Source organism: Polyodon spathula, chromosome 7 (assembly GCF_017654505.1).
Source record: "Polyodon spathula isolate WHYD16114869_AA chromosome 7, ASM1765450v1, whole genome shotgun sequence".
Taxonomy (NCBI): domain Eukaryota; kingdom Metazoa; phylum Chordata; class Actinopteri; order Acipenseriformes; family Polyodontidae; genus Polyodon; species Polyodon spathula.
Genome location: NC_054540.1, coordinates 1,779,139 through 1,794,834, shown reverse-complemented (window position 1 = coordinate 1,794,834; position 15,696 = coordinate 1,779,139). Strand labels below are relative to the sequence as shown.

General features: G+C 36.3%; 1 protein-coding gene across 2 annotated transcripts; it reads right to left on the bottom strand.

The window, feature by feature from the left end:
• Positions 1–137: 137 nt before the first annotated feature.
• LOC121317981 lies at positions 138–5,473 on the bottom strand. Of its 2 annotated transcripts, none has more exons than XM_041254096.1 (6): positions 5,234–5,473; positions 4,664–4,723; positions 4,078–4,203; positions 2,860–2,913; positions 2,208–2,291; positions 138–1,863 (listed from the first exon to the last, which is right to left on the bottom strand). In XM_041254096.1, the coding sequence occupies exons 1-6, from the start codon at positions 5,411–5,413 to the stop codon at positions 1,765–1,767; spliced, it is 603 nt and encodes a 200-aa protein (XP_041110030.1). In that variant the 5' UTR covers positions 5,414–5,473; the 3' UTR covers positions 138–1,764. The 2 variants fall into 2 exon arrangements, with proteins under 2 accessions (XP_041110030.1, XP_041110031.1); XM_041254097.1 differs by having other exon boundaries at positions 4,078–4,200.
• Positions 5,474–15,696: the final 10,223 nt, after the last annotated feature.

The window sequence follows — 15,696 nt, the reverse complement described above, 5'->3', positions numbered from 1 at the left end:
TAAATTTACTTAAATTCTACAAATTCCACAGTTACAAAGCAAATCAGGATGAAATCATTGTATTTCATTTTCTACATAAAAAGAAAAACTCAATATAGCTCTTAAAGTTATATTTGTCTTATTAATATAATTATAAATACAAGCTAAAAGACACAATTCTACAATGCCAAGCTTAATTACCAAATTCCTCAGAGAAGTACAAATGGTATACATTAATTTGTTGTGTAAAAGCATTAGTGGTTACTATACAAAGCAAACCAACAGATTCATATTTGTGACCTGAGAACAATCCTTTCCTGGAAAGTACACTGGATGCCTTTTTCTAGTTTATGGCATTTAAATGACATAACCTTAAATTAGGTCCTGCTGTGTTCAGGAGGCAGTAACTCGCCACAGACACATAATACTGACCAAAATATCTTAACAAGTTATATAATTACAGAAGAGTGATTGGAAAGATCAGGCACTCGGTACATTCATTAACAACACATTGGCCCCTATTTACAAAACTTTAAGGAATGGTTTTATAAGGAATGGTTTTTAAAAATCCTCTTAGGCTAAACTGGGCTTTGGAAAATTAGAATACTTTTCAAACCCTCTCTAAAAGAGTTGACCAAGACTTCATAACCTGCAACTTTAATTAATCCAAATCAGCTTTTAAAAACAGCCCTTAACATTTTAAAACAGTCTAATGTTTTGTGAATAGGGCCCATTATTTCAAGAACAAAAATTAACATGTAAACACTACTGTACATGTGGCCTACATTTGTGCATCTGCAAAAATAAAATCCAACTTTTTAATCCTCTAAATAGGACTTTAAAAAAAAAAAAAAATCTGATACAGGCTCCAGGAACATCTGTAACACCAGCGGCATCTCCACAAAACAACTTTACATACATTTCACTAAGGGATACACAGATTCATATTTGTGACCTGAGAACAATCCTTTCCTGGAAAGTACACTGGATGCCTTGTTCTAGTTTATGGCATTTAAATGATTTAACCTTAAATTAGGTCGTTGGTTGCTGTGTTCAGGAGGCAGTAACTCGCCACAGACACATAATACTGGCCAAAATATCTTAACAAGTTATATAATTACAGAAGAGTGATTGGAAAGATCAGGAACTCGGTACATTCATTAACAACACATTGGACCGTATTTACAAAACTTTAAGGAATGGTTTTATAAGGAATGTTTTTTTTAAATCCTCTTAGGCTAAACTGGGCTTTGGAAAACAAGAATACTTTTCTAACCCTCTCTAAAACAGTTAATTTCTGAAAGTGACCTTTTCACATTGGATTCTGAGAACTGAAATGATCAAACATTTAAAGTCTGAAGAAGGAGGACTTAATAGGGACATTTCATGAGACGCTGCAAGGGTTAAGAGGTTTTTAAAATCACTTTGTGCTGCTGTTGTGGAACATTTTTTAACTATTTGTCAAGAGCAATTCCCATAAAGATATGTAATTTCTTCTGTGTCTAAAGTTATCTCAAGATGAATGATGGACAATTAAATGCAAGCCGTTATTGCAGTAACCCTTTTCGATGTTGGATACAGCTCTGGGAGTGGTCTGCTATTTAGTACCATGCCTCCTGGTGTCATTCCTATGCATTTGATGTTTTCTTCCACAACAGTGCAATGTGATTTTATAACCACGTTATAATAAATAAAATGACTTCTGTTCATTTTCAGTTCCAAAGAATACAAAATGAACAAAAACAATGTGATACATAAAGGTCAGTAGATCTCAAACTATTACTTTTAATTAACCTCTAGAAGCATTTTTTTGGGTCGAGCCAGACAACCTGAAAGACGATCAAGTTCAGATATGGCCCTTTCTTGGATCTCAGTGTTGTTCACCTACACCATAAACAAAAAACAAAAACAAAAAAACAAACAAAAAAAAACACTTTACCAACAGATAAACTATCAAAACTTACCACAACAGATACAATACTTCCAGACAGAACCAATTCTGTACAGTAAATGTGTTTTAAATGCGTGTCTAGCAATGCACAGTGTGTATTACACATTGCAAAAAACATGTTACAAACCAACAACTAAACTAAAAACATTTATGAACTTACACAAACACACTACCAAGAATATATTAAAACTCAAAAGCAAAAACCTTAAAAAACCTACAAATGTTCCTGAAATAAAGATATTACAAAAAGGGCAACAGTGATAACAATCCCAATTACCTGTTTCATTGCGTCATCAAGTTTCTTAACCTGTAGTATTGCTGCATCACAAGCTAATATTTCATCCATACAGTTCTCGGCAGTCTGAAAAAATAAAAATATATATATTGTATTGAATAAAGAACATATGTCCAGCCTTCAGCTGGGCCTTACCCAAAAGGAAGACACAAAACAGCACTTTTAAATAAAAAGATAATACATGTTACAACCAGTTTACCCTCGGCATGTTAGTTATAGACTTTTTATTATGAGTTATAGGGTTATTTATGATTTTTCTATTGGTATTTTAAGTTATTTCTAAACAAGATGTTACCTTTTTATTGAGGTATTGTTTGCCTCCAGATGTTTTTTCATTGAAAGTTATATTGTATTTTGTCAAAAAAAGATTTATTAGAACCTTTATATCAAATTGGATTGGGCATCACCCTGCACTACCGATGCAAATAATGAAACATGCGCTATAAAGCTGTGGAAACAACACAATTGCATAACAGTCAACCAGAATTCACAGGCAAGCAGAGGCAAGATAGTGGGTGCATGTCACACGGGTACCACAGTAGCAAGAACAGTCACATGGATAGGCTGCTCCATGACATCAGTCATTATTTCATAGATAAACATAGGTTGGATTTAGTAACAGAATTCCAATTACCTTGTATCTCTGTGGAAGCTTTTTGCACTTTTTCAGTAACCTTTCACAATTTGTCTGCCGAAAAAAAAAACCCAAAAAACATAAGTTGTTTGAATCCCAGAAGACAGACATGCATGTTTCACAGGATGGGAGCCAGGGCTGCAAGAGGAAGGGGGTGTTTTGGCAACTTAGGATTGGAGGATTGGCCTCTAGAACAGGGGAGAAAGAAGAAGACTCCAAACAGGAGAGTCTTCCCTATGGAGTCAAGGCTAGCCCTATTCGCCTCCAGGCCCCTAAAAACACAGAGTCCTCCAACTTCTCAGAGAGTCATTATAGGAGGAGCCTCGCGACTGGGTCCCAGTTACTGACTGGGTTTGACCCTCACAGGACGGAACGGCTCATACTAAGCCTTGATGTAAGGAGGAAAAGAGAATCTGAAACGCAGAAATAATTGATAGTTATGAGACTTGAGCACTAAGAGTATGAGGACCACGTCCCGGGAGGATAAAGGAGGAAGTAAGACAGAGCCTTTTTCTTGAGGCAAGATAATGCGTGTGAACTGTGAAAGAATAGTGTGGCTGGTGGTCCCCTCTGACCACACGAAGAACCTGTGGAGTTACTGGAATTCCAGGTCGGGGAAGTGAGACTCATAATCCCCCCAGAGCGGACCGACACAGAGACACGCGGCATATGAAAAACTGAGGAGGAGGAGAAGAAAGCTAATGCAAGAGAAAGAGCAAAGCTGTGACTGGGTTTAAATAGGAAGTCTAGGATGATAGGCAGGTGAAAATAGGAAGAGACGAAGCCCTGGCTCCTGCCCCCCGAACCATGTTAACATTTAAATAGAACATTTGTCACAGTACTGATAATAAAACTTTCCTGGGAAATCAAATGTCAACCAAAAAAAATTGCATTTGGAGACACTTTGCCATCTTTGTTCATTATTTCTACTAGCCAAGAATTTAAAATGTATGTTCTTACCTCTTACCTGTACCTGCAACATTATCTCTGGTGTGAGTTTGATTGTATTTTAGTCTTTTAAAAATAAAAATAACTCCTGGTTAGGTCTTAGTTAAAAATGTAAAAAGTGGCAGTATTAGATCTGTATTGAATTATTTTTTATTTATACGATAGCAAAATAAAAGCCAAATTGGTGCTTGAACAAAATCTTCAAAAGTCTTTTAATTGAGCCAACGTATACTTACAAAGTAACAAAAACAACATGAATTGTAGACTTACGCAATTAAGGCTCTTGTTCATTCTGTCAATGATTCCTATTGCATCTGGGTTTGCGTATATTTTAAGAACTGCTGTATAAAATTCAAAAACCTTCTTCAGAACACAGCGATACATGTTCTTTTTCTGCTGCAATATTGAACAGAAAAAAAGCTTTTAGTTGTTTATACATGAATGGTAATCATAGGAAGAATGTAAGTAATATAATATGTGTAAATGATACATTTGGGAATTTAGTTGCAGTTTATCCTTGCCTATTAATGCTAAACTGCAGTTACAAGGGAAAAAGCGCACTTCACATCCCACTACAGATGAAGATCTGATTGAATGCTACATTGTACGTTTTTAAGATTGCACATGCTATGGAGAGTGCTGGTTACATTCAGCCACTGTGCAGTTTATTTGTGGTCTTACAGTGTTTTACTATAGAAATTATTCAGTGGGCTTTCCTAAAGGTTAAACTGTGGAAACAAACAGTTTTCAAAACCAGTGAAGAGAGCCTGTGCTATTTATCTATGTTATGTAACTGTAGATACAGTTTGTCACAGTATCAACCGGGATAAATCTTTCTTTGGCAATATTTGCTTACCTTAATGATGTGAAACCTTCTTATACAGAGAAGGATACTTGAATTGTGTGATGGTCCAACCTGGGAAAAAACATATTAAAATAAAATAAATAAAATAGGCATATTAATATCACTTTTGTTAATGTCACCCTCCACTTAATAACTCAAGCTCCTAATAATATCACTTTGCTATTACCACGCTCGCTGTGGTTAATATCACTCACATACAGGAAAACTAATTTGCACGCACTTTGGGAAATAATAGGGCAAGTTAAGAAGGTTTAAATACAAGTAGGTTGCTGTACAGTACTGACGTGCAATATAGCACAATATAACAGACAGTACAGAACACTGCAATGTGTATGTTTACAGCTTTCATTTTTGTATTATTACAGAATTGTATAATGCACTGTATATTGAAAAGAAAATGCATTAATGAACACAATACATAATCAATGCAATAACTATATTTGAGAATCAGCATATTGAGTAACCACTGTTAAAGTCAAGTTCACTTATCACCAAGTATAATCAATCCCTTTGAAGTGATGTTAAAAGGGTGTTTACTCTATATAAGAGAAACGCACTTACTGTAATAATTGGAGTGTGTTGTTTTAATTCATCTAGTTTACGCTCATACTCGCCGTCACTGCTAGTAGAAGTACAGCTTGCTGCTTTAATGCATTGTCCTTTGCATTTTCCCTCTGCAAACGTTTGGCAGTGTAATCCGACTGACAGTGCCAGCAACAGGCATGTAAGACAAAAACCCATACTGTAGCTTGATTATGTACTTCTTGTAGCTTCAATGAAAAATCTCTTCTACTTTCTCAAAGTGATTTCAATATGGACTACTTACCTTTTAAAAATGATTTCCTTGTGATGTCACTGTGGGCCCTCCCTCCTTACTTTCCTTTGACAGAGGAACAGGAGAAGCGTGATGGCTAAAAACAATTCCGACTGAAACACTCCCCCGCTCCTTTCCCTGCCCCAATCACAAAACCAGATCCATCACTTCTGTTTGCCAAGAACAATACTTGACTGACATCTCCCAAAATTAGTAATTTATAGAAATTAAGTATTTGGAGAATGAATTTAATAATGTTTGGGTTTGGCAAAAAATAAAAACAATACAAAACTTTAGTTGAAATAAATATCCTTTGTCAGTGCTTATGCAATGGCATCTTATGCAGGTCACCACGTGGTGGGCTTTGTGGCAGTGTCCTAGATACGAATTATAGATAAGATTTATCAATATAGGGCATGTTTTACAGCCTTTTTAAACTCACAAAAAAACTAGCACAAGCATAGGCGGAGCATGAGATTTCCATGTAACAAAATAATTAAGAAATTGCTGAACGTTTTGATCAGAAAGTCCCATTGCGTTTCCATGTCTTCAAACCTGTACGTTTTGAAAGCAGATTTTTAGAAACCCATTTATTTTGGTTCTAGCTCAACCAAGTCAACCAGTTAGATCCCATTCATTTTTGGGCAGATACTGCACTAAGGCATAAGATAAGGTTCACACATTTAACGTCCATTTTTAATTAAGTGAACCTGTATTTCCTAAAAACACTGTAATGGAAAATTTGAAATTTGATTAAACTTGATTGTCCTGATTTTATTTTGTTGTTTTGTTGCCAGATTTCACACACTTTGACAGGTTCAGTCAGCATGATTCCACTAATGACTCAAATGGTTGCCATGCATTGATCCCAGATAAACCACAGGAAGTGCAATAGACTAGATCTGAAAGTAAAACATTGTTTCATGAAGATACATGTTTTTAACAACCTGTGCTTCTTTCAGAACTGTGCATGTTAACATAATATTTGCTAGAAACCTGTGGTTTATTTCTATAAAGATGTATACTTTGTCAACTGGATATACAAATACCAAGGCTAGGACTTTGGATCAATATCATAGGGATAGCAAGGAACAAAGGACAAATATTGATGTGAGTGCAACGCATAATCTGGTAGCATTTAAAGTAATCTCAATAGAACCCTGCAGAGCAGATGTGGTGTAGTCACATGACATCCAAATTATGTGTTTCTGAATGGCTCCTTTTTAAGAACAGCTGATTGATTATTGAAAGGAAAGATCTCAGTAAAAGGGAGGGGACAATTTCACCCTCTAGGTAAAATAACAGGGAGTAAAAGTTTAAAAGCATATCTTGCAAACAAATATTTCCTGAACCTAGTGTACTACCAGATATCATGTTTTAGAATGAAAACAGAAGTTTGCTAAAACACATGTTTCCTTCTAGACTCCTGTGACAGGATCACCAGTGGTGATGTCAGGCCAGGTGCAGGAACAGAAAAACCCAAGGCAGTAAGGCAGTTTATTTTCAATAACAAAAATAAATAAAAGATTTAAACAAAAACAGTTCTCACGGAGCCCAATAAAAGTTTTAAACAAAACAAAGTCACAAATACCAAAAACACAGGTCAGGTTCCTCGCCTCGCCTCGCCTCGCCTCCTCTCCTCTCCTCTCCTCTCCTCTCCTCCAACACCTACCCGGTACATGGAAAGCTGCAGGCTTTTTATATCGTGATCGAGCGGTTTAACTACCTCGTAATTATTCTATTACCCCTCAGCCACAATCTGCACAAGTTTAATTAGTTACTGGCAGAGGACGGGCTGCCAACCTCGTCTCTGCCAGATCACATTTAAAACAAACAAAACATACAGCGCTTCGCCGTCATATACACAAATACAACAAAACACACGGCGCTTTACCGTCATATACACAAATACAACAAAACACACAGCGCTTCGCCGTCATATACACAAATACAACAAAACACACGGCGCTTCACCGTCATATACACAAATACAACAAAACACACGGCGCTTCGACGTCATATACACAAATACAACAAAACACACGGCGCTTCAATGTCATATACGCAAATACAACAAAACACAGGGCGCTTCGACGTCATATACACAAATACAACAAAACACACAGGGAGACCCTGTTCTAAAAATAGACAAACAAATACATTTTCAGGGCTCCTGCCCTGTCACAACTCCATATAAAGAATGTATGTGCATGGCAGACAAAAGGTATGGAATTGTTTTGTTAGCTACATTTACTTAAAGTTTGTGAAAGATTGTGAAAATGAAGATAAACATTCATTCAATACCACAGTTATTATAATAGTAAAATCATTGTGAAGTCCTCTGTCTTAAGGATGAAATGCCGTTAATATTACTAATAACCTAAGAGTTGTACTTGTGTTGCCGAACTCAAAGGTGTGACATGATTGAATGAAACCTTGATGTAAAGGCAGTTGTGTTTCCATACAGAGGGGTTTTTCTTTTATAAAAACTATTTCAAGATATGGTATCAGGCAATAATGGATCTGAGCTGTCATTTTCTGTCCATTAGCAGAGGACAGGACATAAAGCTTTACCATACTCCAAATAATCCTACATCATCCCAACAGATGGCACACTTTCTGGATTCAATTCTGGCCTAGGGGGTCTGTCTGTGTGGAATTTGCATGTTCTCCCCGTGTTTGCGTGGGCTTTCTCCGGATACTCTGGTTTCCTCTTTTAAATTGCCCCTTGGCTGCCCTGTGGTGAACTGGAGTCCTATGCAGGGTGTAGTTCTGCCTTGCACCCCTAGTCTGCTGGGTTAGACCCGGCTCACCACGACCCTCTGTAAGTGGTTACATGTAATGGAAGTATTGAATTAGTGTAGATTACACTATGTAACACAATTTTTGTTCCTGGGTAGTAAGTGTTATTTCCTAATTGCTTATGCCTCAAAAGTGTAGAAAATGGCTATTATTCCCCACAAACTTTGCTTTTGTGACCAGGACAGTGATATTTCAAAATATCACTATTTCCAGTGGGAAAATGGGCAATGTGTGTCTTTTCGTTAACATAAAGTCAGAAAAAAACAACATATGAATCCAAATTAACATGTATTTATACTAAAGTAATACAAAGATGACTACAAAAGATTTAGAAGTGAGTAGTTTTTCAAGATTTACAATTATACTGTAATATACTGTTCTATACTTTTGAGGCATAAGCAATTAGGAAATAACACTTACTACCCAGGAACAAAAAAAAAAGTTTTTTTGTTACACAGTGTTATAAATGATATATCAGAAAGCAACCAATTGCAGTAACGTATGTGCCAGTTAAATTTTTACATTTGTAAGATGAATTGTTTATTCGCTCCTGAGTGTGATGTATTGGGATCAGGCCAGCTCTGTTCTTGTTTCACCAGCTTTGAGCCTCACAGCGATATATTGTCCTCTTGTGTTTTATGAGTCTGTTTGCCAGAATGATGTCACAAGTTTTTGTAGTGGAGGACAATTGCATCATTATGTATATTATCATCTTTCAGGCTGACACGTAAGAATGCCTGGGAAGAATCATATTCTTGTTTGTTTATGACACTAAACACTTACTTTCACACCTACAGTATACACTTACCAACTACACTGAGAAAAATCTTTGTCTTTGTCCATTCAACTGGTTATGGTATAAAACCACTGTAATCATTTTCAATCTTCAGTTTCCCTGATTACCAGGAAAGACTATTCAAATTAAACACCAGGAAAAAGAAAAAAATATATATTCTGGATATTTTTAGATTCACAGATAAATATACTGTAGCAGTGAAAAATAATCGCTAGCTCATTTCATTGACCTGTAAGTCCTGTACAAAGTCAGTGCATTGTGCAAAGCTCTTTTACAGTGCTTAGAACTTGACATCTGGACATGCTTGAGTGTTTCTGATGCCCAGACCCTGGTTGTACCTTTACCCTTTTTTACATAAAGCTAAGCAAACATGTTTTGAAGCCTTGGTTATTACTGCTTTAAGCTGTTGCACCAGAGTTTCCCCTCCACTTGCTACTTAGTTTATGAGCTGAGCATGCCTGATAAGCAAGGTCTAGTTCACTGATAGTAACTCTGGCCTAATTTTTTCCCACTTACCAGTCTTGCTACCCATATGCATTTGCTATAGGCTTGAGGGAATTTCCATGAAGGTGTGAAGTTGCAAACTGATTCTATCACTGACTGCACAGTGCTCCCAGCACCCAAACCACCTATCTCTGTTCACATGCTTGAGGCCCCAAGGAGTTGTAAGGGTTTGACCCACCTAGAACACTGACGTCAGAACTACCCTGACTTCCCAGAATCCCCAGCTGGCAGAGCTCTGAACAGTCCAGAAGCACAACGTGATGTTGTCATATATCTATGTTGTTCCTTTACTTGAACGATGTGCAAGAAATTTATGCATATCTAAGGAAACCAAGGAAAGTGAAAAAAAGATTCATATCAAAAGGATAAAAGGCAAGACAAATAATCACTTCTAAAATCTAAATGAGTTTTAGTTAGTTTGATCACAACAGGTCCTGTATTAAATACTACTGTCAGATTGGTATTGATTGCTACTCAGTAATTGTGTAAACAAGGGAAAGTGAGAGGCTGCATTATTTTGTGTTGAGTAATTAACACGTTTCATTCCATTTAACTTCACATTTCGTAAAGGCAATGTGGTGGGGTGCCCGCCCCGGTGCGTATTTTGTGTTTTATGTTGTATGTGGGATGTTATATATATGTAGTGGTGCACGGAGTGTGGGTTATGTAGCACAGGTGATTTAAAATGTAGATTTATATTTAGGCACAGGGATTGCACAATCATATTAAAGTGGGTATTTGTATGGGGGCATGGGGCGTGCACAATTAGTTCAAGTGCAGGCTGTGCCTGCTCAATTAAGTGATTTAATAAGCAATCGAGCCAGGCACAGCTGCATAAAAGAGGCACACATTTTTCCCTTGGGGTTGGTGTGTTCAGAGGAGGAACAAGTTGGGAGGTAGAGAGAAAATATAACTAATAATTAGTTATAACTAATAATTACAATTGCTATTCATGCTGGTTTTGCTATTCCGTGTCTTATATTTATTTATAATTAAACATGTGCCTCAGCACTTTCATACCCTGCAGCACTAAGTGTCTGTGTCCACTCTCTTCTGTGTCTGACATCACCCACAGAGTTATCCTGTGACAGGCAATTACTCGGAAACAACGAATATTGCACACCTCGAATCTTTACCCTTTGTCTTTAAGGATATTGTTTTATCTTCTACACAGAACATCCTACATCTGTTAAAATAAGTAAACCCCAGTGAACTCTTTCGAAGAACTGCGGAGGCTTTGCAAGCCTCATGCTCCCTTCTGTGGTTTTACTCAGGGCTGGGAGGATCAGCTGTGACCCACATTCAAGGAAAATCAACACAACAGACTTTCTCAATAGACACAGAGAAAGTGACTTATTTCTGAAGTGTATATACCTATAAACCCATGTGACGAATGTACTTCAGTTTTTGTATGGAGGAATACTGCTATATTAATGTGACGTCATCATTGCACATGAAAATGTAGGTTTCTGAGACTGGATTGTAAACACAATATGCTACAGAGAGTGGCAAAGTATTGTAGCATATGGGATGCACTAATGAGCATTACAAATGCATGAATTGTTTTTTTCACCTGAACTACAGTACTGTTGCAGCAGTTTAGCTACTTCTCAGCCATTCGTTGATACAATATATGGAATTCATTTTGAAAGACAGGCCCCGATGCAGGACGTTACTGTGGGCCCTAGATCCCAAACCTGAATGTAACACTGTTTTATAAATGTAAAACAACATGCCAACTCAAGTGTTCAGTATTTAACCATATTGAATTCTCAGCATGCACTGTAAAAAAAAAAAAAAACTGTTGATTTTACGGTACAAAACTGGCAGCTGGGTTGCCAGTAATATACCGTATAAAAAACAGTATCACAGTACATCATATTACGGTAAGACTTGATAACCTTCATTTGTACAGTAAAAAAATGTTATCTTGTGAGCAAATTACTGTATAAATAATGTTATTACAGTAAAACCGCGTAAAAATAGTATCATCGTGTTTTTACATACATTAGAGTAATCTTTTTTTAAAAACCATACATTTACAGTAAATTATCATAAAAAAAACCACGATTAGTAAAGTTCAGCAAATTAACTCTTAATAAAAAGAGTTTATGTGCGTTACAGAGCCGCCACAGCAAGCTTCAACCAGCAATAATCACACCTCGGATTTACTGCATCGGCTACGATACTGCCAGCATTGAATTCAGCAGAGAACTGAGATACAAATAAAGGGAATAGAAGGTTAGCCCACTCCAAGATCTGACCTACCACAAGATGGTGACCACACAAAATATGAACAAAACACATAAAATGGTGAGGGAACACAAAGGACATGTAAATTTACATATAATTGTGCAACCACACATCACATGTAACACACAATAACACAAATAACACTGTTTAAACACTACTATTTGCAATCAGCCCTGCAATAGATTCTGTGATTCCAGTTTTAACGTTATTAGATGTAATATCTACAGTATTTAACCATCAACGCTACCCATGTTTTTTTAAAAGAAACGTGGTCTTTTAAAACAAAGGAAAATACCTGTTTTTACTTTTTTAATGTAAAAAACTTTTTTTTGAAGGAAATGTTCTGTAAAAATAAGTTTTTTTATGTATGTTTGTTTGTTTGTTTGTTTGTTTTTAGTATGAAGGTAATTTGCTGTTAAATTGAAGGTAAATTGTCATTTTATAAGAGAAGGCAATTTACCTGCACTGTTTACCAGAATTTTACTGTTGAATTCACGGACATTTTTTTACAGTGTGCCAGCATGTTATAAAGGTTTCTATAACCTACTTGCAATGCATTTTGCGTCCATCTTTACACCTACACTACACTATGTTCACAAGCTAAGAAACTTTCAAGGAAACTAATTTTTATTACATTAAACAATAGAGCCTGAAGAAGAGGGTCGTCTGGTAAGGCCCGCCTCATGTCATTAAGTGCCTCAAGCCAAAGGCGGGGGCAGGCATTTTACATAACGAGAAGGGCCTTACCACATACATGCCAACAGTCCCTAGATGGGCGGGACAGCCCAGATTTCCTAGCAGATGTCCCGCGTCCCGATGCATAGGAAGAAAGTCCCGATATTTACCCATAGAAAAAATAAAATTATTCTGCACAGTAGAGTTAGTGAAAACCACACACTGTACTCTTCGTGCGGCTGACACATCTGCTAATCACTAACTTGTACAAAGGTAAGAAGGCTTCATTATATCTGTTTTACTGTCATGATGGTCGTGTCGTGTTGATTTGGGAGGTATACATCTATTATATGATAATGAGTGTTTTTTGCGTATGACTCCTCCCATGTGTATGATGCGTATTTGCTATACTTTATTTGATATGCTAAATTTATGCATACTTTATTTGCTATACTAAATTTAAATAGATAGATAGGACAGTGAGGAAGCAGAATAGTCTGCATTGACAGATAACATTCAGAGGGCGTGTACAACAATGGAGGTTTTCTTTCAACAAGCAGAAAAAATACCCTAATACTGATTGATTTTGAACAGTGATTAACATGGTTTGAATGATGACATTCAAGGTCCTTTATCAGAGATTTAAGTCCCGGTATTGGCCAATCAGGTTAAAGGTAATCTCTGATACATTTTTAGTTTTTTTTTTATATAAGAGAATAGCGGTGTTGGAATGAGGGAGGATAAGAAGTGAATTACTGGCACTGGTAGCTACATTGATAAAGGTTGTAACATCTGTAAATCTGAATGTGAAGGTTGTTATCAATGTTAAATATTTTCTTGCACACTTTCCGACTCCTCCGGGGCCCTCTGAGTGCGTGGGCCCCTGTGCAGTTGCCCCAGCTGCACCGGCCATTCCTCCACCACTCACTGCAATACATTTTTGGCCATTTGAAGTGGAGTTTGAGTGTGATGTATCGGGATCAAGTCAGCTCTGTAGTAGTTTCTCCACTCTTGAGCCTCACAGCTCAGGTGTGGCATAACTCTGCAACATCTTCACATTTTATGATTCACTTGACAAAAATGTAAATTAGTTTCCTGCCTACTCCTTTTCATTCTTTAGCAAATTGCAAATAAAATTACAACTCCTCTTAAAAATATAGAAGTGTGCAGCAGGGAGAGGATGGAGGTTATCTGAAGTGGGCTGTTTATTTCAGTATGCAAGTTAACACAGTAACATATGGTTAAAAGAGAATATTTGCCACCATCGCAGTGTTGGTTCTATATTGCAAAGCGCCTACAGTACAAAACACAACATTGTGCAACATATAACTAACTGGGCTGGCTGAACTTGGGAGAGCGAAGAACCCTACACTGCAATCAGTTCCTTTTCAATTGGAGTAAAATATTCTTTTCAGATCTTCATTTAGATGTTTCATAGTTGTGCCCAAAGTAATGTATGTATTCTAGTAAATCTTACCTAATTAGATGTTGTAATGTTATTTTATTTTACTAGAAATGAATAAAGTTGCCCCACGGTCTTGTAAATGTTTCAGGTTTGCACTATGTAGAGAAATTGAAAACATGTGAGTCATAGGAAAAACAGCTACTGGTTACTAAGAAGGCGAGTCAAAGCATGGAACAGTTTGCTTTTATTATTTTGAGTCCACTCTTCAGTAAGCAATCCTTTTTGCTATGACTCAGTTGTCTCTGCGTTTATCACGTGACTTCAACTGAAAGTGAAAATTAACAAGAACGTTAATTCATTGCAAGAAAAAATTAAAATAATAATGTGAGACCAGACAAAGTGATAGTAGATCATAATATATATGCTAGAGTATTTGCTTTGAGAGAGTGCACCGCTATGCTGCAGGCACAAATGTAGTACCCTCCCATTTGTGGACAATTTTTCTACACAAATTGGATATAATTTATAAAAATATCTTGTTATAAGAGTTTGTTTTCAGCTTTATTTGTCACTGACTTTACTTACTGGAATAATGGGAAACTAATAAAGTGCAACTCGTTTGGAATTAAGCTTGTAATACAGAGAGGCCACTGACCACTGATATTAAAGGTTATTTAGAGGTTTTTGTTTATGATTTCTTGAAGCTCAATTTTTTGTTTTGATTTTATTTCAGATTTTATTAAGATCCTAGTATCTTTAAGACAGCAGAGGGATATCTCTACCCATGCACTACTACACACAGCATCCTCAACTATTTCTAAGAATGACAGAAGTTTTTCACGTTCAGTAAAGCCTTGTGCTCCCTTTTGTGGTTTTACTCAGGGTTCAGAGTATCAGCTGTGGCCCAGCTCTGACCCACATTCGAGGAGAATCACCTTTCTAAGCAGCCACGTGTGCTTATATTATCACATTAGTCATTAGTAACTGAGCACATGAATATATACACTTATGACATAAGTATGACAACATGTGACATATTTAATACTTGAAACTACACTACTAACAAAAAGTATTTCGTTTTTAGAGTTTACACATTATAGAGTTTTTTTAAGCCTTTTTCATACTTATAATGACTGTAGATTAGAATTCTGCAACAATCTTTTTTTTTTATTGAAATGCTTTCATTACATCATTTCAGAGTAATACAGTGAAGGCTTTTTCTTACTATCCAGTATGAATGAATAAAAAGTACTCATTTGTGATTACCACTGGCAGATGTTATGCACATTCTTAAGTGATAATATGCTCTCTTTTTTAAACAGAGAGTGATTAATGTGTGTAATGGGTTGTCAAGTCATGTTGTTGCTTCAGAATCATTGTGGTTTTTTAAAAACTTAGACAGAGTACTAGGAGCATTGATGATTCGAATGGCCTCCCCCATCTTCTGTTCTTGGCTAACAGTTAAATTGTCCATATATATGACAGGACTTGAACCCAAAACTTAAAACATTCAAAAAACAAGGATAGCATCAAAACAAATACGTTAAATATAAATTAAATATTTATTCAAATATAAAAATAAGAAGTGTTACATGCTGGTAGTCAGACTATACAATAAATACTAATGTAATTCAGCAGTAAACTGTTGGGTTTTTCAAGTAAAATCAGTTCAACCAATACATTAAGTTGTTTTGAGATAAGTTAAATAAATATAACAATGTTAAGTTAAATGCAATAAATAAAATAAACATTCAAAATAAATAGTCGTCAAATAA

Excerpts from the sequence above, each read along its gene's own strand:
- LOC121317981 (XM_041254096.1), bottom strand. The coding sequence starts at position 5,413 with ATGGGTTTTTGTCTTACATGCCTGTTGCTGGCACTGTCAGTCGGATTA. Across the intron at positions 4,724-5,233 it reads AACACACTCCAATTATTACA|GTTGGACCATCACACAATTC; the intron begins GTAAGTGCGTTT and ends GTTTTTTCCCAG. Across the intron at positions 2,292-2,859 it reads AGCTTCCACAGAGATACAAG|ACTGCCGAGAACTGTATGGA; the intron begins GTAATTGGAATT and ends TTATTTTTTCAG.